The sequence below is a fragment of the Ochotona princeps genome, chromosome 22 (assembly GCF_030435755.1).
Source record: "Ochotona princeps isolate mOchPri1 chromosome 22, mOchPri1.hap1, whole genome shotgun sequence".
Taxonomy (NCBI): Eukaryota; Metazoa; Chordata; class Mammalia; order Lagomorpha; family Ochotonidae; genus Ochotona; species Ochotona princeps.
This window is the reverse complement of record NC_080853.1, coordinates 21,093,359-21,114,437: the sequence shown is the minus strand read 5'-3', so window position 1 is coordinate 21,114,437 and position 21,079 is coordinate 21,093,359. Positions and strand designations below refer to the sequence as shown.

General features: G+C 51.4%; 1 protein-coding gene across 1 annotated transcript in view; it reads right to left on the bottom strand.

The window, feature by feature from the left end:
* Positions 1-283: 283 nt before the first annotated feature.
* Positions 284-21,079, bottom strand: part of STK35 (serine/threonine kinase 35) — a 34,027-nt gene continuing 13,231 nt past the window's right edge. Inside the window, exons 3-4 of the mRNA XM_058679267.1 lie at positions 20,145-20,894; positions 284-597 (exon numbers count right to left, since the gene is read on the bottom strand). Of these exons, the coding sequence (XP_058535250.1) occupies positions 20,182-20,894 (713 nt within the window). The 3' untranslated portion in view covers positions 284-597; positions 20,145-20,181. The remainder of the gene's footprint in view (positions 598-20,144; positions 20,895-21,079) is intronic.

The following is a 21,079-nucleotide window of genomic DNA, read 5'->3' as shown; positions in this document are numbered from 1 at the left end:
GGAGGAGCCGCTGCTTAGAGCTCTGAACCCTGGTGTGGCTGGGTTCCCAGTAGCTCTATGAGAACACCCACAGTGAGTCCTCTCCAGGGTTCTGGGCAAACCGTGTCATCTTCCAGGTGGTTCTTGGCTGCTGGTTGTTGTGTCCAAAGCCAGGATCACCCCCCTGAGGACCCTTGCAGTTCCCCCTTTTACGGAGAAACTCTCCGCAGGACTCCTCTGGAGAAGTCAGGTGCTACAAGCACAACTGGGAGGTGTGTTAAAATGAAAGACAACAAAGGGAGAGTAAAGGACATAAACCAAGTTGCTTCCTGGCCCCTCACAAAGCCCAACAAGGAAACTGATGTGTATGCTTTGTCCATATTAAATTCTTTCAAAGATGGCCTGTCCACAGAGTGGCTTCCTGCTCTCCTGAAGTTTCAATGGTTTAAATTAAAGCAGAGAAAGAAAAGACAAAGTAAGCAACACTAGAAGAAGAAACGCAAACAAAAGTTTCACATTGCTGGAGAGCCAGCTGCCGGGAGATGGCCAAGTGGCCAGGCCACCACTGTCCCCTCTGCCGTCCTCGGTCCGAGACACGATGAGACTCTGGGTCCCGACCTGGAAGACAGAAGGCAGGCAAGGAATGGACACAGGGCCAGCAGGCTGGGAGGGGGGGTTCTCAATGCTTTCTGTGGAGTACACAGAGTCTCACTCACTGTTAACTGCCCCCCACCCCCACTCCAGAACTATTTCCCCCTTTTCAGATAAGGCAATCACAGTGTAGACTAGGAACTGAACTGGCTGTGAACCTAGGCACACTGGCTCCTGTCCCTAATCTGTGCTCGAACCTCTCCCTCACCCCTCACGCTGGCCTCCCTCCACTGTTAGGAGAAAGAGGCCACAGGACCTAACCTGCAAGGCCAGCCCTGATTCCTGGTTCCCTCCTCTCTTCTTGCCCTGCCATTCTCTCAAGGTTTAGTTAGCCTGTCTTTTTTTTTTTTTTTTAAGATTTATTTTTATTACAAAGTCAGATATACAGAGAGAAGGAAAGACAGAGAGGAAGATCTTCCGTCCGATGATTCACTCCCCAAGTGAGCCGCAACGGGCCGGTGCGTGCCAATCCGATGCCGGGAACAAGGAACCTCCTCCAGGTCTCCCACGCGGCTGCAGTGTCCCAATGCATTGGGCCGTCCTCGACTGCTTTCCCAGGCCACAGGCAGGGAGCTGGATGGGAAGTGGAGCTGCCGGGATTAGAACCGGCGCCCATATGGGATCCCGGGGCGTTCAAGGCGAGGACTTTAGCTGCTAGGCCACACCACCGGGCCCTAGTTAGCCTGTCTTAGAGCTGGGAAAAGTGAGGTACAAACTCCGCACCAACGCCTTAAGGGCCGGAGATGTGAAGCAGGGCACCAACCAACTACACAGTCCCATCCTGTCCACTGCTAAGCACTTCATCTAAGACAGGGTCAAGGCTGTGGAACTGAACCCAAGGTTGAGTACTGTGCTGTCCCTTGCTCTCGTTGCCTGTGTCACAGGTGGATTAAGAGGATTCACACACATAAACAGCTTAGATAAGCATCTGTCCCGCCAGTGTTAGCTGACCTGTAAGACAGGACTTTTTGAGCTAAGGCCTAGAACATGAAAGCCCAGAGGTGAGTCGAGGCAGCCCTACTCAGGCACCTGAGCCGAGGGCTCCATCCTGGTAGGGCCTTGGCCCAGCCCTGTTCTGCCTCACTGCACATGCAGTTGTCCTCACCACCCCGCCCCCTGCACCCAGCGCGGACTCAGTCTTCCCTATGTGTTGCCCATTCCCACAGGGCCCTGGCTCCATGGGGAAGTGTGCCTCCCACCTGAGCCTGCTCCCTGGGGGAGACAAGACAATTTACTTCCCACCATTCTCATGCTTGCGAGCTGTTTTTAGGTCTGAGTAGAACAATGGCTGACATGCTTGCTGAGCCCATTCCTCCTTAGTCAACTGTTCCCATGCAGAGAACTCAGACCACCCTCTTACCCAAACATTGGCTAGGGCACTTCCTCCACACCACTGGGCAGGGTAAAAGCCTTCTGTAAGGCAGCTGCGCAGTGTTTTCAGAGCACCTGAGGTGTCTGCAGCCTCCTTACTCCACCCCCGCAAGTCGAGCATCATTAATAAACCTGAACATTTATAAGGCCTTTCTGAACCAAAGTATTATTTAACATATGGACAAACACTTCCCATGTCCAAATGAAAGTCTACGGAAGCACCTGACCCCTCATCTCACTGATGCAGCAGGGAGGCAGCCGTGTGCCCTTTGGACAACATGGCAGCAGCACTGCTCTGGGCTAAGGAAAATGGTGGGGGGATGCAAGGCTGGGGAGGGAATGGACAGCAGTGCCCACCTGAGCAAAAGCAGCCAAGCGACACAACCCAACACCCTCCTCTTTCCTCCTTCGCTGACTTATAATACTGCATACACCACATGGTCACAAGACATTGTAGTAGGAACAGAGAACAGGCAAAGATGGGGCGTTCCAACAGAAAGGAAAAGGTCCAGATGCAGGTTCTTGCTTTGGAGCAATGATGGAAAAGTTCTCCAATGAGAGGCTAGATGTGTAAACTTCCATATTCTGCACTGGTGATGGGTGACCCAGAGCGGGGCGGGGGGTCCTGCAGTGAAACAAGTGTGCTAACAGGGTATAAAGACAAGGGAACACGGGCTGGCGCTGTGGCATAGCTAGCCAAGTCTCTGTTTGCAGCCGTTACAGGCATGGCATGCATGGGTCAGTGTTCTGGGTAAGAACGGCACACCCTCCAAGGCACTTGTGGCCCAACAGTGGTGGAGGGCCCAGCCCAGGCAGGCCATGTATGTTGCCGTTTATCCTAGGGGAGGAATATGATGCGGGAAGGCCTGCTGGCTCACAAGTCCTTACACTCTGTCTCAGGTCTTGGACTGAATTCCCCTAGTATATCTCACCTTATTGCCACAGCTACGCTCATTTGATGAGCATTTAATCTGAGCCAGGAAAGGCGTCATAGGCTAGGCCTCTCCCCACGTACTGGGGCTAAGGAAAATGAAGCTAAGAAGGGCTGCACGGCAGATAAGAGGCAGAGAAAGGGGCAAGACCCAGGTCAGCCTCACTGCTAAGCTGTGGCTTTCACACATGCCTCTTTCTAGAGACAGGAGGGGCCCAGCGGAGCTTCAGCCCCACGGAAGCTCTGCACTGACAGGAAGCCACTGAAATAGGCTCACTGAAGGCACAAGTCTGGGGCCAAGGACGCAAAGGGGGATGCAGCGCCAGCCACACAGCGAACAACTTTCCAGCGATTTCCTGTGCCAGCCAAGTAGTTGTCTGGTGTGTTCAAAGAGTCCGGGGAGCCAAGCTGCTCCCATGAAGGCCATTAGAGCTCAGGGGCCTGAGAGACACAGGCAAGTAGCACAAGCTCGGCATGGGATGGGCTGCTTCTTCTTTTCTTTGTTTTTGTAAGATTTATTTAATTTTATTACAAAGTCAGATATACAGAGGAGAGACAGAGAGGAAAATCTTCCGTCCGATGATTCACTCCCCAAGTGGGTGCAACGGCCAGTGTTGTGCCGATCCGAAGCCAGGAGCCAGGAACTTCCTCCAGGTCTCACACATGGGTGCAGGGTCCCAAGGCTTTAGGTCGTCCTCCACTGCTTTCCCAGACCACAGGTAGGGAGCTGGATGGGAAGTGGAGCTGCTGAGATTAGAACTGGAGCCCACATGAGATCCTGGAGTGTTCAAGGCAAAGACTTTAGCCGCATGGCATCCTCCATGCTGACGGCCTGTCATGGAGACAGTACAGGCTACATTCAAACCTGAGCTCCGCCACTGCCCAGCCCTGTTCCTTCTCCTGCTACAAGAGGAAGGTAGCAGCGCCCGGCTCGGGAGGGGTGGCGGGGAATGCAGGAAGATCTAGCCTCACTGTTCTTAGGGGGTCACAGATTGGATCACCTGTACCTGTTAAGGCTTCCTTCTGTAATTTTCTGTCCTATTTCCCAGCCTGGGGCTAAGAATGGAGGCAGTGGAGGCTAAGGATGGCAGTCTTGGCCACACTACCGCCACCATGGTCTTCGGGAAGCCAAGGAGTGGCAGAAATATCTCCTTCTTCTTTTGACTCGCTTATCCCAAGGACAGATTTTTGAACCCTAGAGACCTAGAACTCTGAATTACAACTATGGAAATCTCTACTTTGGCTGGCTGTGAGCACGGATCCTTCTGTATCTTGTGTGATCGTTGTCACTGTTTTCTGTTACAAGGGTGGGTTGACACCCCAGGCATTTGTCAGGGGCAGGCTTCTTGCTGGCAAGGCGGATGGGGACGTGCAGCCATGACGCCAGTAGGCGTCCCTCCACTCCACACGTCCACAGTTATCTACACAGACAAGGAATTAGTTCAGTCTCAGATTACGCAGCAAGTCACCAGAAGCTGGCGAGTGAGTGGCCAAGTCCTGTTCTATTTCACTTTGCCTCTCATCTGTTTTCCAGAAAGCAAGCTGTTTGGCTGATCTACTCAGATGATGGCACAGGATAAACTCAAAGTGGTGCTGCTGGGGAAGAGCAAAGCGCTCACCGCACCTACACCCCCGCTCCGCCTCCAGTGCTGCCTGTGGCATGATCACGGCAGCTGATGCTATGCTGGACACCAGGCAAGGTTTACTATACAACGCCTCCTATGTCCAAACACCAGCTAGGAATTATCCCCAAGCTATACACGAGCAAACTGAGGCTCAGTTATCCAATTGGAGCACATCAGTTTGCAGAACAAGCAAGCTTCACCTATGCACCAAAGCAAAGCAACTATCAGGATAAAGGAGGGCAGGCCTCTCCTTTATCTAAGTAGGATTAGCTTCCAAATGACTCACTTCTCACATATTTCACACAACAGAGCATCCGGCTTCTCAGACCTCACACGTGGCCCTGGGGCTTCAGCGGCCCTGGCTCTACTGTCTGTTCCAATCAATCAGAGGCAAGAAGGCCAGGCAGCCCAGCTTTTTGGTGCGTTCTCCCCAGCTTTTTGGTACGTTCTCCACAGCTCAACGAGCAACCATGGTGCTTCAAGTAGGCCAGACTGGGACACCCTTGCTATCAGTGCCCTGTCATCAGGGTGGAGAAAATGGGTGTGGAGATGACGGAGGGGACAGGGCTGTTTGCAGTGTGCAGGCCTGTCTACAGGAAGGGAACAAGAGGCCAGTTGCCCCAACATGCACACCCGAGGCAGGTCTTACGTAATTCATGGTCTTTGAGTCCTGATGTGTTCGCACACAGGTGGGTAGGGATCCAAGAGCAGGTCCTGGATACACGATGGAGCACTGCTCAGGGCATACAGCACAGAACAGTGAACAGGTGCTCTTGGTCCAGGACATGGGCTTCGAAGCAGGAGGATGCAAAGCTGATATCCCCTCTCTACCTAGTACAAGCTCTGATCTCTTACCAAACTATGGTCCCCAGGGCTTTCTGAACTTAAAATAAAGGCAGGGGATGGTCTGGTGTTGCCCTGCAGCTCTTGGGTTACTAAGTGATGTTGGGGTTTTTAAAAGGAACTAATATCCGGTGATTGATGGAAACTGGGAGTTAGTACCTGGCAATAAAAATTTAATTTACAAACCATAGGGAATCAGTCCATTCAATGTGACAGGGTTTAAACATCAAAATACAGTTCTAAGAATCCCTGCCTGGGGGGCCAAGTTTCCAAGTCACTGCCAAGAAGTGAACACCCATTCTCACTGCACGTCCACACCAGCAGGTGCACTGAGGGCTGGCTGTTCAGCCCTTCCTCACAGAGCTGGGCCGCCTCTCTGAGCTCTCACAGCCGGTGAGGATGTGTGCTTCCAACCCGGGCTACTTTTCCACCATGCTTCTCCTCTCTTCTCACGCCTCCAGAGCTGATGGCCAAAGTGAGGCAAACTTCCAGGCTTTTTCTGACGCTGCTATCTCCTTAGTTACAGAACCCGGGTACTGCTTAGATTCCAGCTCTCTTGACTCCTCCTTTCAGGTCTTTCAGCAGGGCCCTCCCACAGAGGGGAAACACAGCTAGCTGTCTGCAAAGCCACAAAGTTTTAGATGGACAGGGTGCTCCACATCCATGTGTGGCTAATTGGAGCTGGCCTGGCTCAGACTCTGTCCCCTGAACCTAAGCTGGTCACAGTAAGAGGTTAATGAGAACAGAGCTGGGTTGGAAAGACAGGTTGGGTTTTAACTCTGTGGGCTTTCCCACGCATTATACACTACGGTATCCTTCTAGGTCCAACCATCTGTCATCCAGCAAAATCACCCTGTCACTCCTTCACTGACAAGTGGCTCAGGAGGTAGTGATGGGCTTCTGTGTGGCCAAGGCATGGGACTTCCAGTCTCCAACTGAAACCACAGAAGTGAGAAAGCAGGGGCTAGGGCAGACCTGTCAAAGACAGAGCATCAGCTCTTGCGTAGCCACGGGTCTCCCTGTGCCTAAGGAGACTCCCCTACCACCCACATCTCCATGCCCTACTTGAATGTGTGCAGAGGAAGCCAGTCTCATTAGTGCTCTTAGGGCAGACTGTCACACAGGCATTAACAGCACAGGTGTAATCCCAGGGATGTGCTCCCAGGTGGCAACCTGCTAAGAGACTTTGCACGCATCTTTCTGGCACAGTATCGACACCTCTCAGATTCTGAGAAGGATCTTAGATGTGCAAAAGTGCTGAGGGTCAAGCAGAAATCTGCCTTTTATCTGAGGACTTGGTGGGGTCCCCGACACAGCTGGGCAGGGATTGCTGGTGGAGGCCTTCCTGGCAGTGGGATTCTAAGGGTTCTGTTTCACCCCGGTCATGGTCTACAGCTACACACACTCTTGCGGCAACAGAGAGCAGGGTGTGCCTCACTGCATCAGGAGACATGAGAAGAGCTTCCAGGCAAGATGGTACAGCTTCCGCAAACAGATGCCAGCTTTACCTTGAGTGTGCAAGTTTGATCAGGGCCGTGAATGGGGGGTACATGCAAAGCTCCAGGAGTGGTCACTGTGGAAGCTCTTAGACAAGGAGACTTGGTTCTTTTTCAGCAGGAATCATGTCAGCACCCCTGATATGCTGAATATTAAACCCTCTGACTCCCTGGAGGGTGCTGGGGCTGATACTAAAAGTTTGCCAAATGCACAGAGGAGAACTTGTCAGGCAAGACAGAGTTCTGAGATGCAGGTCTCTGTGGTGACCAGCAGCCAATCATCCACCTGGGTCTCAGGACCCAAATCCATGCAGACCTGCTGTTTGGGGAAAGTTGAGAGGCCACTGGGGTGCCTGGGTAGTCTCCCCTAGCGCCCCAGTTCGTAAACAGGCACTGGGAAGAACCCAAGACGGACTAAGGGGGAACTTTCCCCTCCAGAAACTTAGCAGTAATTGGCAGTTAGCTATGTGAATATCTTAATTCCCTTCCTCAATTTGTTAAGTAAAGGGTTGAAGCAAAACCTGCTAACTTTCTCAATTGGTCTCTGAAGAGACAGGTTCAGCTGCGGCTGCTATGATTAGCAGAGAGGGCTCCAGGGAAAGGCTGGGATCCCCGGGTTCTCCTTAAGGGCTCTCTGCCAGGAGGTAGACACCGGAGAGGCTGTTATGAGCGGAAGGGGACAGGTCACACTTCCAGATGGGCACTGGACAATTTGTGGTTCTAAAAAGGAAAACGCAAACAAAGCAGCACCCAAGGGGTGGTCTGGGCGGAAGGAGCCCCATATGGACACCTGATTGTAAGAACTAGTGCAAAGCCCACTGTGCCTGGGTCAACCTGCCTTGGACATGGCCATAGGGCTTGGAGATCTCTGGGGGCAGGGGAAGGAGGGAACCACAAGGTGGAAGTGAGGAGTGAGTGAAAACCTGTGACAGTCCATGAGGATCTGATGACAACAACACATCAACACACAACGTTGCCTGCTCTGCTAGCACTGCACTCACAGGATGCACCACCCTCATACACTTTCCAGACAAGGAGACAAGGCTAGGGAAGGGAGGTGACCTGCCCTGTCACCCCACTGCTGAGGCAGAGCTGCTGTTTACACCTAGGCTTACCAGTCTCCCAGGGCCAACAACAAACCATGGAACGCCACTATTATGGAGGCTCAGGGTTCCAACTGCCCAACCTGGTGGCCACCTTTTCTTCTGCACATGCTCAGGGTGGTTGGTGTCTGGGCAGTGGCACACACCATGGGCATGTGCACTGCCAGATGTGGCATCTCAGCTCCCTCTTCAAGGTGGGCTGACAGTTCTTCCTTCACTGAAACTGACTCACTTTCTTAAAATACAGCCTCACACTCCACCACCCACCCACCTAGCCCTAGCTCCATCTTTTCTGTGGGATGAAGTTCATCCTCTGTAGGCTGACATTCAAGGATCTTAGCATTTGGTACTACTCAGTTCTCCAACTCTGTGAACCAATCCAATGCTAAAGGCACATGTCCAAAACATGGCCACCCTCACTACTCCCTTCTCTGAGCTCTGGGTGGCCCTGGGATAGCTGCTCAGATGATCTCTCTTTGGTAGCTTCATGGAGGACAGCATGGTAGACTCTGGGACTCCAGTCCTTGAACTGGCACTCATGACTCGAGTGGCCAGGGCCCAGTCACTTCCTGTCGCAGAAGACAGCCACAGCTGGGACAATAGGAAGGATGCAAGAAGATAAAAAGAGGCGGGAACACCAAGTCTGGCAAACAGCATGTGCTCTGCAAATTGAGGAGGGCGGGGAGAGGCAGAAACAGAGAACACATACATATCTTCTTACTCTCTTTCTTCATGCCTTGTAATGAACAGAGACTGCAGATTAGCTGAGGCTTGTTCCTATCCAGAAACACAGTGAATGCACGACAAACAGCAGGCTTGCAGACTTGGCAAGCACCAGCCAAGCGAGAGCAAGAGCAGCTGTAGGGGGCCGCCCCTATCCTCTGCTCTCCTATCATTCAACCACAACATAAAGACATGCTGGAGTCCAGCCCCTTCTCACCAGCTAGCCACAGGCCACACTAAGCCCACGGGGCAGTCCCCAGCTCCTGGGCCTTGCACTGAAATGCAGAAGGCTATCAAGACCAGAGACCTCCTTCCTTCCACCTTCCTCCCTTGTACTCTCTTCCTTAACTTGAAATAGAAAGTATTTCCCAGTTTACAAATCAAAGTGGCTCTCAAAATCAGTTTTACAGCCAGCAATCATGGCCCTGCTGTTATGTAACTATTAAAGAGAGAGGGATGCTGGCGCCGACAGCCGCTCTGCAGCAGAACCACCACGTGACAGGACCCTGCACAGGTCTGTCAGCTCTAAAAAGCAAAGCAACACAAAAAAAAACACGAGAATGCTATGTCTTCCAGACCCAGCTCCAGCCAAGTACACAGGTAAACAGAGATGAAGACGAACTAGGCCTGTTGGTCACTTAGAGGCTGATGGGCCATTCCACACCTGTGAAGCAGCCCCTTGCCCCACACCAGTGTCCCCCAAGAAGACCAAGATGACAGCACACAGCTCCCTAAATACCTGTGTGGAGGGGGGCTGGAGACACTGTGTATGCCTCGGCTGTGCCAGGCAGCCTCCAGCAGCCAGGGTTTCACAGGGCCCTGCCCTACTCCCTCCCAATTCAAGCCACAGGCCACCTTTGGGCCACCCTTTTCAGTCCTTCTGAGACGCAAACAAGGCCACCACCTCTACCTTGCTCTAGCCGGCTCCTTTGCACTCTGCCTAGCAGAATCTAATTTAATGTTACCTCAGAGACTTTTTCTGTCTTGGGCAGGTCATCTATTTTGTATTTGTTTCATCCACACACAGCTGAATTGTGTCTATGGTTTTCCTTCCTGCCATGCCTCTCCAACCCAGGCAGTATGTGTGTTGGTAGGGGGGGAAGAATGGAGGGTAGAAAGGGGGCAGCGCATAAGTCTGCATGTGACCTGAAGTGCCAATTCCAACTCTGCTACCAGGCCACGAACACCCGGCACCTGATGTCAGCTTCAGTCACATCCCATCTAAACCCTGGGGACAAATCCTTGGCAGCCTCATTTTGCAAAAGAGGATGCCAACGCTGGAAAGCTGCCTGGGCCTGAAATGGACTGAAGAGGGACAATCTTCTATTCATGACTAGACCTGGCACACAGCAGGTGCTCAAGACAGGTCCGTGGAACAAACAGAGAAAGCACAGAACAGAGGAAGTTCAGATTCAAAGCCATGTCTAAGGCTTCTACTGGCCTTAGAATCAAGTCCCATTCGAGCATCACAGGGTTTCCTTATAAACTCTGCCCTGGTGCCTCAGTTTTCCCTTTCTCCTTGCCTACCAGACACTTCACAGGGCTCCTGTGACCACCATGCTGGCACCCACCTGAGCTGATTCTGATGTCCCAGGGTGAAATGGAATATCCCCTCCTCCTCCTCTCCAGGTGCAGGAAGCCAAGGGCCACTTCTCATCCTGAGGACAAACACACTGAAAGAGCCTAAGCACGACTCACTGGCTCTGGGCCTACTGTCACCAAGGACATGGGGGACATGGGTGGTCCTCCAGGACCTGGGGAGTAACCCAAGGCCAAAGTTATTGCACTAGGCCATTATAGCACCCCTTGGAGAAAGCCAGTAGCAAAGCCTTGCAGGCCTCTTCAGTACATTCTACTTCCTGAGAGGGTGGGCGCGAAAGTGAGAGCAGCAGTCCATGTTCACAGGATGGCAGTGGGATTGACTGGCCCCATTCTCTCTGCTACAGTGGTTCTCCAGTAGGTGGGCGCATTAGCATCCCCGGGGGAGCCCAACAGAACACTCCTTCCCAGCTTCCAGCTCCAGGTTTGCAGAGCCAGAAATCTTCCTTGCTAACAAGCCCCCAAGCAATACTGCTGGTCTGGAGATCATGCTTGGACAATCACTGTTGCTCTGGCTTTCCATGATGTTGTGTGCGTGCGTGTGCATACTGGGGGAGGCAAGCAGAATGTGGGTGGGGTGGAGGGACGAGTAAAGATAGCTTGAAGGCACCCCCAAGATCACGGACTACAATCTCCACCTACTACAGCAGAAAATGCCTTACCCATGACATTCTCCATCCTGCCACTGAAGATGGAAGGGTTCCATTGAACCCCAGTTACTGCTACCCAGGGCCACGTAAACAGACTGCAGAGGACGCACAGCTGGGTCCTCTGGCATCCACCCCAATGAATTCTGCAAGCAGGTGGGAAATGAGCACTACTGATAGCTGTCGCATTACTATGGGACCTGGGAAACAGGAGTAGAGCCGCATTCTAGAACTCTTCAAGGTTTCTAGTGCTCCACCTGGCCATGGTCCAGGCCCTAGGAGACGCAGGGCAGGAAGGGAGAAGGACTGCTGGATCAGGCTGTGATGACATCTGGATTTCAGTTTAGGCACTTGGCCTAAACTCCAGAATAAGCTAAAAGGTTGAGAGCCACCCACCCTGCTGTGTCCAGGGCGTGCAGAGTCACTTGTTTCTGCTGCCCGGTGCAAAGCCAGTGTTCCTTCCAAGCATTTATCATATCCAAGCTCACAATCTGGTTACTAACAACAAATGATCTTTCTTGGTGACTTGTAGTTCTTTGTGTCTGGCACCAGGAGCGGGGCTACGCGGGTGATGCCCTGCACACTGCCCAGCCTGACAGCTGCCTACGCCCACGCCACGCCTCTGATGCATCCCAGACCTCAGCTCTCAAGCAGGCATGTCTGAGGCATGTTCAAAGGACAAACAGTAAAGAAAAAAAAAAAAAAACAAAGGGGTGCTGCTCTGGGTTTTACGGGTTTCCTTTTCCCAAAAAGATGTAAGTAAAATGCACAATGAATCCATTTCCTTACACTATCTTGGCCATCTTCCTACTGAAACAGATAATCAACCCTAAAACCCAACTGGACAGATAAATGCAGCTACGCTTCCCACCACTGCCAGAGCCTTTGAATTCGGAAGTAAGCCAGCACCATTCCCAAGTCCTTCTCCAGGACTCCCCAGGACCATTTTTTGCAGCCTGGGAAAAAAACAGCATTTTCATCTTGTTCACTGTGCCCTCTGGTGTATCTGGGTGGCTCTAATCCATTCCTTCCAGGTCCCCCAGACATCGCTTTCTTTAACAAGGAAACAAAACACTGAATTCCTTCTGACCTGTGTATGGTGCAGGCTGAGTTATAGCTTCCCCCTGGCACCTCTCAATGAAAGTGAAATTCCTTTAAGGTTGGGAAATTCATGGCAGTGCTTTACGGTATTGATTTGTTTTAAATGTGGCTGGCAGTTTTAAGAAGCACTGGAGGAAGACTCCATTCCTACTGGTGCTCCAAAGCTAGGCACCATGCATTGGGGGCTCTCAACTCTGCCTTGCTTTACCCAGACACAGCTTGGCCACTTTCCCTGGCCCGAGGTCCACAGTGTGTCCTGTCCCACTGCAGCATGCATTGTGAGGTGGCCTCCCCCTCCTCTCACTTGGCTTACCTTCAAGAGGCAGCCCCAAACACAGTTCCTCCAAGATGGGGTAGCAGGTACCCTGAGCCCTAGAGTAAGCCATAACCTGCCATACCTTAGGGTCCATATCTTGTCCCTGCTACTGAATTGTAAGCTTGCAGACAACAACATGGAGGTCTAAGTGATCAAGGCCACCTCTGGCCACATGCCTGCCACCTGCCAGCAGGGCTCCTGCCCACATCTAGGTGATCTTTCACTACAGGGATGCGGGGAGGCCCTACAAGTCAGGGTGGTCTAAATGACGCAGTCTTTTGCTTTAGTCAGGATTCAACAGGTGAGCCAGAAACATAGCAGCCCAGCCCATTTATGCTTTTGGGCCCTTATCAGCCTTAACACTCAAGGCTGGATTCAGTCTGAAGCGGCTTTCAGCCAGTCTCCCAGGAACGATGGCAAGGATGCCATTGCTGTCTGAGGCCTGTCCTCACAGCTCACACCAGGCTGCTGTCACACTTGCCCAGCATCTGTATCCAGGATGAGGATGCTCAGGCCCCCACTTTTAGCCACAGCTGGAGGGGTAGCAGGTGGTCCTGCAGTAGTGAGGGATACTTGACGTCGTTGACACTTGGGGGTTGCCCAAGTGTCAGCTGGAGGAGAAACCCATTGTTGGTCCCCAAGTCAAAGCCCAGCAAAGCTTGAGGAATCAGCTGCAGGACTGCTAGCCAGGCACACCTTCATTCAAGCCCTAACTCCCCAAGCCCTGGAAAAATGACCCTCAGCTTCTTTACCTGCAATGGCACGGGCTGTGGACGACATGGGAACGGTGCATGTGGTGTGCTCTACTCAGGGAAGGACCCTTCAGCCCTGGTTTTGATAACCAGCGGCTGCATTGTTGCATCCCTGGGCCAACAGGAAATGGGAGCTGAAGGGTCCCCAAAAGCACCAGGCAGCCTTGCTCACAGCTGGATGGTTACAATAGCCACTCAGAGGTGACCAAAAGGGTGCTGTCTGGGGCAAGTGGAGCCAGTGATGCCAGAGTGCACAAGTGGGCCATGACATCAACAGCCCTGGGGCCTGCCTGTCCCCTCCTGGATGCCTTCATGTCCTGTAGAGCTGTGAGGGACAGATTATCCCTGAGGGCTGCCAGCTCTGTTATGTAACAGACGGCTCAGCACATCCTGTGGATACAGCAGGAATAATCAGGAGATGGCAACAGCAGGCCACTGGGGAGCTGCCTGGGTCTGACAAAAAAGCACCAATCATTCCCACCTGGGGAGGAAAACAACTCAGAAAACACCAGCACCCAGACAAGGGCCTGAGGGATGTGTGGTGCCCAGAGCCACAGGGGTCTCCACAGCTGAAATCTGAGCTTCAGTCTCCTGGGGCAAAAAGAACCAGGAGCCTTGCTTCTTCTGCCTCCTGGACTCCAGCACCACTGTGCCATGTGCTGGTGACATGGCAAGGCAAAACTGTGACCCCCGCCTCACAGATGGACTCAAAGATGCCAGATCCAAGACCTGCTCATCAAGGCAGACATCCTCCTCCCATGACCAGTGAGCTCTCTTCTGTAGCTAAAACTGGATTGCCCAGTCCACCCCAGAGTACAGGCTGGCACCTCCCTCCTCCCGGCCTCTTTGCTGGCAATTCAAGCCTCAACTGAACACTACTTTGGGATCCACTTCTGAGTGTAGAATCAAACCACCGGCTTCAGCCTGTGACACCCAGAGGTCTTCCCTGCTTCCACTTCCCTTTGGGCTGCCAGACTGTCAACCTGCCTAGGAGACCTAAGCACCTCTCACTGCAAACCTACCCAGTACCTCATGTCACTCATCTCCGAATCCTTGGGGCTAAGTGGGCAGAACATTCTACTTTCTGTTGCTCATGAACTGTGCAAACATTTGAAATTTAGACATAAAATATACCATGCTGGCACCAACAAAGACCCTAGCTCAAGTGTAGGCTTTGCTTCTTGTTAGGAATTTACTTGCAGAGAAGTAAATGGAGTAACGGTCATAAAGCATTAATCCTCCTCCTCCTCACCTCTGGTCACCAGGGCCACTGTTGCCCTTCTAACAGCCAGGCCCTTGGCTCCCGGGTCAGGAGGCAAGGTTTCCTGTGAGGGCCTTGCCTACTGGTGGTCCTAGGCTGCCACCCCCAGGGGAAGGCAGTCCCATGAGGCAGGGACTAGTTCACGGCTGTCTTGATGGCAGGGCTATGAAGTCACATGTATTAAGGCAGGGACCTGGAGACCCAGCTGGAGTCCCGAGTTCCCAATTTCTTACCTAAAACTTACTTTTTAATTTATTCTCTGGGGTCCCTGGCAGACTTGGCTATTTAAAACAAACCACATTAATTAGGCATCTTGTTCCCACCTTTTGGCCTTGTATCACTGTGGACTGGCCCGATACTGAGAGTGTGACACCATTTCGGTAGAATTCCGCTCAAAGGCAGCCTCAACAAGCAGTGGGCTGCTGCTGACCAGGTCGGCAGGAGGAGCTTCCAGATCCCTGTGACACCATCAGGGGTGCACCAGGGGGTCTGGGAAGCCCCAAGGACAAAACCTCCCATTTCCTAAAACAGAGCTGGATGCTGAAGCTCAGGTAAAGGGGTCAACAGGTCACCCAGCATGTCAACCTTGGGCTACACCTTTGCATCCCAGGCTAGGACAAAGGGAGCAACAAGGCTTTAGGCTTCGCCTTTTTCCTGGGATGGCAGGCAGCCCCAAAGGCCTCACATAAACCAAGGGATTTTCACTGTGACGACACAGCCCCTCCCCTGTGCATCCCACATTACATCGACATTGGATTTCATTGAACCCATTCCAGACTGACATCATCCAGGGGCTTGGCTTCAAAAGGCCCTAGTAACGAAGGTTTGTGTACTGGACGGCAGACTTGGCCATGGGAGCAGACCTGTCATCCCACAACACCCTCCCTGCAGCAGGTGGGCGGTGGCACCCAGAACACCAGTTTGGCTGGCATTTTGCTTAGGGTAAGGCTTGTGGCTGGCCAGCAAGAACCATGAGAAATTATTAAATGCCTTCCAAAAGTGACAAACATAGGGGAAAAGGGACCCATCACTGAGTAACCTTTCCACCCCAGGCCAGGGAGACTCGGAAAGCCCACTGCATAACCTTCAACATGGACAGATTATTTAGGGCGTCTTGCAACCTCTGGGACTACCAACAACCTCCATAAGGTAAACATGACCAGCTCTACAGATAGTATAACCGAAGCCCAGAGAGTTCGGGCAATAACTTGCCTGAGGCCACACAGCCAGTAAACCACAGCAAATGGGATTCAATCCCTGCCCCATCATTAAGCAATGCTTTCAGGGGAATTCCAAGTTTCCAACTCAAAGTGCATCTCTCTTACTTTTTGCAAAAATTGGAAACCATTTAGCCCTGACTTAAATGCTAGTCTTAAGTCTATACTCCTAGATTACGGAGGTGAATGGAGGTCAAGTGTGTTTGCTGTGGCTAGACTAGAGGCAGGACCAGTCTAATAGGGAAGTTGGCCAGGAGCCAGGAGGCTCCAGTTCTGTGCTTTTCTCTGGGGCTCTGGAGAGCAGGTCTGCAGCCACCACTCACTTCACAGCAAAACACCTCGGGAAGGCTCCCTGTGTACCGCTTCTCCCAGCCTGGGCTGGGCCGCAAGACTCGGTCAAGCCTTGTCTTAACAAGACATTATTTGCCCATCTCACTTTCATTCCCTCTTAAGTGTGCACTGGTGTTTTCTAGAAGTTCTATTATAAGCAGCACTGCATCACTCTATAAAGCAGAAGGAAATGAGAATCGAGCTGACTATGAAGGTGGCCGTTATAGAGATCTGGAACCATAAAACAATGCTGCGCTACTCTCTGAACTCGGTTTTGAAAATACAATACTCATAACACACCAAGTTTTTTATTTGCTATTCATTCCTTCATTTGAAAGGACATTTAAAGCATTCCTGTTTTAGCATTCAACACTACGAATATCCACAGCTATAACCCCAAACCCAAACTTCTTGCAGTCCTCAATTTCAAGAGCATAAAGCGGCTTACAGACCAAAACCTCTGCCAATCACTGTTCTGCCTGCTCTATCTCTTCCCTTCATCCTCTCTTGAGGCCAGGCTACTCAGGGGCACTGAGGGCATCCTGGTGCTAAGCCCAGGTGCGGTTCTTCAGCTCTCTTGGTCACAGGCAGAAGAAGCCATGGCTGATCGCCTCCTCCCATCTCCCAGTTCTTTCTCCACAATTGAGGCTCGAGGGCCCAGGAGCTCAGTGCCCTGACCTCTGTGTGCACCTACCACAGGACCTGGGCACTCCTCAGTTCATATCTCTAGGCTGGACTGGACCCCCATCTCATCCATCTGGATGCTAAACAGGTGTGGCAAACTTTCAGATGGTTGAAATCAAGCTTCCTACAACCAAGCTTACTGCTTCACTATCTTTCCAGCATTATCTGGAGACAACTGTGTCCTAACCAGGTCAAAACTTGGAGTTACTGTTAATTCCTTCTTCCTATACCTCACACTTAATCCAGCACGAAATCCAATTGGATCTTGAGGTCAGAGTTTACTAAACCCCATCACCACCTCCCCTTTCCACACTGCTTCACACCGCAACACTCCTCAGCTGGATTGTCACAGCAGTATCCCATCTTAGCCCTTACTTGCACAGGAAACAAAGGGACTCCTTCAAAACTGAGATCAGATCAACCCAAGTGTAAGCACCAATGGAATTCCACCTGTCTCAAAACCCAAAGTCAGTCTTTTACCATGGCTCCAAAGTTGCTGCACTCCCTCCCAGCTGCCTCCTGGCTCTGTCCTTTCTGCTCCTGCATTCAAGCCTTTACACTGACTGTCACCTATAAGGGATGCTCTTTCCCAAGAAACTCAAGACACTCCTTGAACTTTTTCTCATTCTTCTCCAAGGACACTGTAGAGACATGTGGATCTTTTCCATTTAAAAGTACAACCCTTGGGCCCGGCAGCGTGGCCCCACGGCTAAATTCCTCACCTTGAACACTCCGGGATCCCTTATGGGCGCCGGTTTTAATCCCGGCAGCTCCCTGTTTGTGGCCTGGGAAAGCAGTCGAGGACGGCCCAAAGGCTTGGGACCTTGCACCCGCGTGGGAGACTCGGAAGAGGTTCCTGGTTCCCGGTTTCGGATCGGCACAACACGGGCCACTGCGCTCACTTGGGGAGTGAATCATCGGACAGAAGATCTTCCTCTCTGTCTCTCCTTCTCTCTGTATATCTGACTTTGTAATAAAAATAAATAAATCTTAAAAAAAAAAAGTACAACCCTATTCTCACTTCCCAGCACTTAGCATTGTCTAGTAATTACGTTTGCCCACTGTCTGCCGTCTCCTCAACATAACAGAAACCCTACAAGTGCAAAGTGTTGTCTCGTTCACTACAGTATCGTCTGTGCCTATAATGGGAATAGATACACTGAACGAACAGACAGATCAAGCCTGATTCCAACTGGCCAGATCCAGTCACCCACCACTACTGAGTTGAAGCTTTTGGCACAGGGTTTGGCTGTGAGCATAGAGACTTAGGCCCAGGATCACAATTTTAAATGCCCACCCAATATTGGGCAGAACAGGCAACGGTCAAATTAGCACCACTGGCACTGAAATAATCTATTAGACCACAACTTGGAGATTACGATGGGACGCATACCAGTAACTGCTAATCTTTTCTCCCTTTTTAAAGGGCACCCAGTGCTTCTAGATGAGGGAATCACCCCTATTGAGCTAAAACTACCCTGCAAATCTGTAAAAAAAAAAAAAAAAAAATCCAAGTATTCAATCTCTGATTTTGGAGCTGGTGTGGTGGCTCAACAGACTAATCCTCTCCCTGCAGTGTTGGCATCCCATATAAGCATTAGTTCTAGTCCTGGATTATCCACTTCCAGTCCAACTGCTTTTGGCCCGGGAAGGTGGTGCAGGATGGCCCAAGTCCTTGGGACCCTGCACCCATGTAGGAAAGAACGCTTCTTCCAAGCTCTGGCTCTCTGCTTTGGATAAGCCCAGCTCCTGCCGTTGTGGCCAAATTGGGAGTGAACCAGAAAATGGAAACTCTTTCTCCCCGTAAATCTGTCTTTCAAATACAGATAAGTCAATCTTATCAACAACAACAAAAAATCCTCGATGTCAAGTTTTAACAACATAGTTCTAACCCAATTCCAGACTCTCTTCCAATGACAACCTTCTTCCTATGCCAGATCAGACCTGAATTCTAGACTCTTTCAAAGGGATGAGATAGAAATGGGAAGTGACAGCATGAAACATAATTAAAACACTGTCTAGCCAAGCCCTCTGGCTCATAACATACCACTACTCTAAAACTAGCTGTGGTAAATGTTGTTCTCTCTCAGTGGGTAGCAAGACAAATTGGCCTGACACATGTAAGGTACTCAATAATTGTGGGGAAAAAGTGTTTGTGGAATGGGAGAACTCAAGCTAGTGACTCACTCCTTAAATACGTGTGCTAAGAACACATCACAGACATCACCAGACTCGACCTGGTGTAAACAAACTGCAGCAACAAATTAGGGTGAGTTAGGAAGAGAAAGGACAAGAAAGAACTGACCAACGGGATGAAAGGCCCACCTGTGCCTGAGAATTTGAGGCCTCACCTCTGTAGTCACTGGAATGGGTCCTGGCTCCCATCACCTCGCATCTCACGGCCAGCTTACCATATCAATATTAAGGAAAAGGTGGCCAAGAGTAAGGCAAACCTGCCCTTGACTTAGCAGGACTTCAGGTAAAACTACTCCACCCTGGCAGGGCTGTCAAGCCTGTGAAAATCTTCGCCACACAAAGGGCTAGATATGCTTTCCCTGGCCAGTAGTTAAGATCCTGCTCTGGTCTACAGAAGTAGTACACACTTCAGGATTTCCCAGCCCAGCCCTGCTCTACACTGCTTCCTTCCCTCTCTAGGCAGGGCCTCCCTGACCCCCATATCCAAACCCAGTCTCCCATGTGGCTTCAGGTCCTCAGCCGAGGCCACTCCTTCCACCTGGTATACCGTCTGCCCCCATTTCCCTGATTTTTCCTTGGGACACCACAGCCTCTGTCCCCCATCCCTCCAACAGAAAGTGCAAAATCAACTCTCCCTAACTAAGCTGTGGAACTCATAAGGATGGGGGGTCATTTCTGATTGGGTTGATCAGGTTACCCCCAGAGCCTGGCGCAGTACCTGACAAATCAGAGCCCAAAATATAGTATGCAGGCTCCTGCAGGCATATCCACTAACAGATCCTCTACAATCTGTAACACGGAGAGCCAACCTGCTATCTAAGCAGAATGGTTCAAGAAGAGTACTGTACCTAGGATGGGATGTCACACTGAAACCCACACTCTCCAGTATGACAGGAGAAGGTTCCAGTGAGTGACAAGAGCAGGGAGCAGCACTCCACCTAACTGTAACAGGTCTAAACTATGTGCAATTGGAGCTGGATGACAGGGACAGGACGAGGAATAGTATTTATTCTTTGAAAATAACACACTTTCTACAGTGATCACTGATTACTTGATGGTGAGAGAAAGTGTTTTTCTAAGGACCTGAAGAGACTCAAGCTGAAATGCAACCTGCTTTCAACCTTCTGCAGACTTTCCAGCTTGTACTCAAGAGGTAGCCCCACGTCCCTCCTCGTCAACACTTAGAGAGATGGCTAAGAACTGGCACGTGGTTCTCCTCAGCATGGCACTGCCTGCTTGGCAGGACCCACTCCCAGGCCCAGGGTAAGAATCCAGTCCAGTAAGCATTCGTTCATGCAAAACAAGGGAAGTGGACTCACCTAGTTTACAACACCCAAGATGCTCAGCCCTGAATTTTTAAGCAGCACATGTGACCTGGTCCATTCTGGTTTCAAGTTCAAAGGCATCAGGCCGGTCCTGTGGGTTAGCAGCTAACATGTCTTTCAAGAGCTGCTTGATCCCCTCAGACATGGAAGTCCTACGTTTCTGGGGGATGTGCAACTCCATCTTTGGGTTTTCTAGCAGCGCCTCGCCAACAGGGACGATCTCAGTTCCCTGTTTGATGTAGGTCCCCAGGAGTTCCTTCTTGGTCTCAGAGTCAATAAAAGTGATTCTCTCGATCATGGCCCAGATGATGATGCCCAGGGCAAAGATGTCCGCCTTGGCCGTGTAGTGTCCCTCCCAGACCTCGGGAGCCATGTAGAAGTCCGAGCCGCAGGCTGAGGAAAGCCAGTACTTATTCACATTCACATTTTTGTTGTCGTGATTGCCCTCTTTGCCTCGGGGTGCCAGCCCAGCACAGACCTTGCTTAGTCCAAAGTCGGCCACCTTGAGGATGGGGGTGCCCGACCGCTCGGTGATGAGGATGTTGTCCGGCTTTAGGTCCCTGTGCACGATGTGATTTTTGTGCAGGAAGGCAATGGCACTAGTGAGCTGGAGCATGAAGCTTTTGTTGGTGGCTGGGTCAGGCCTCCGCGACAGGACATACTGATTGAGGTCTCCACCTTCGCAGAACTCCATGACGAACCAGAGATAGCAGGGCTCCTCCGCGTAGCCCAGGATCCTCTCTCCTGGATCAAAGACAGCAAGCGGCTCTGTGAGACAGGCACATGTGCACACCACTCAAAAAACGTAGCGTACTACAGCGCAGAGTGACAGAGCTGACGACCAGGGACTAAGACTGTTCCCTTCACACACTGACCTGTTTCTATCCACAGACGACAAGGTCAAGACACAGGCATTGGGACAAGTGTCA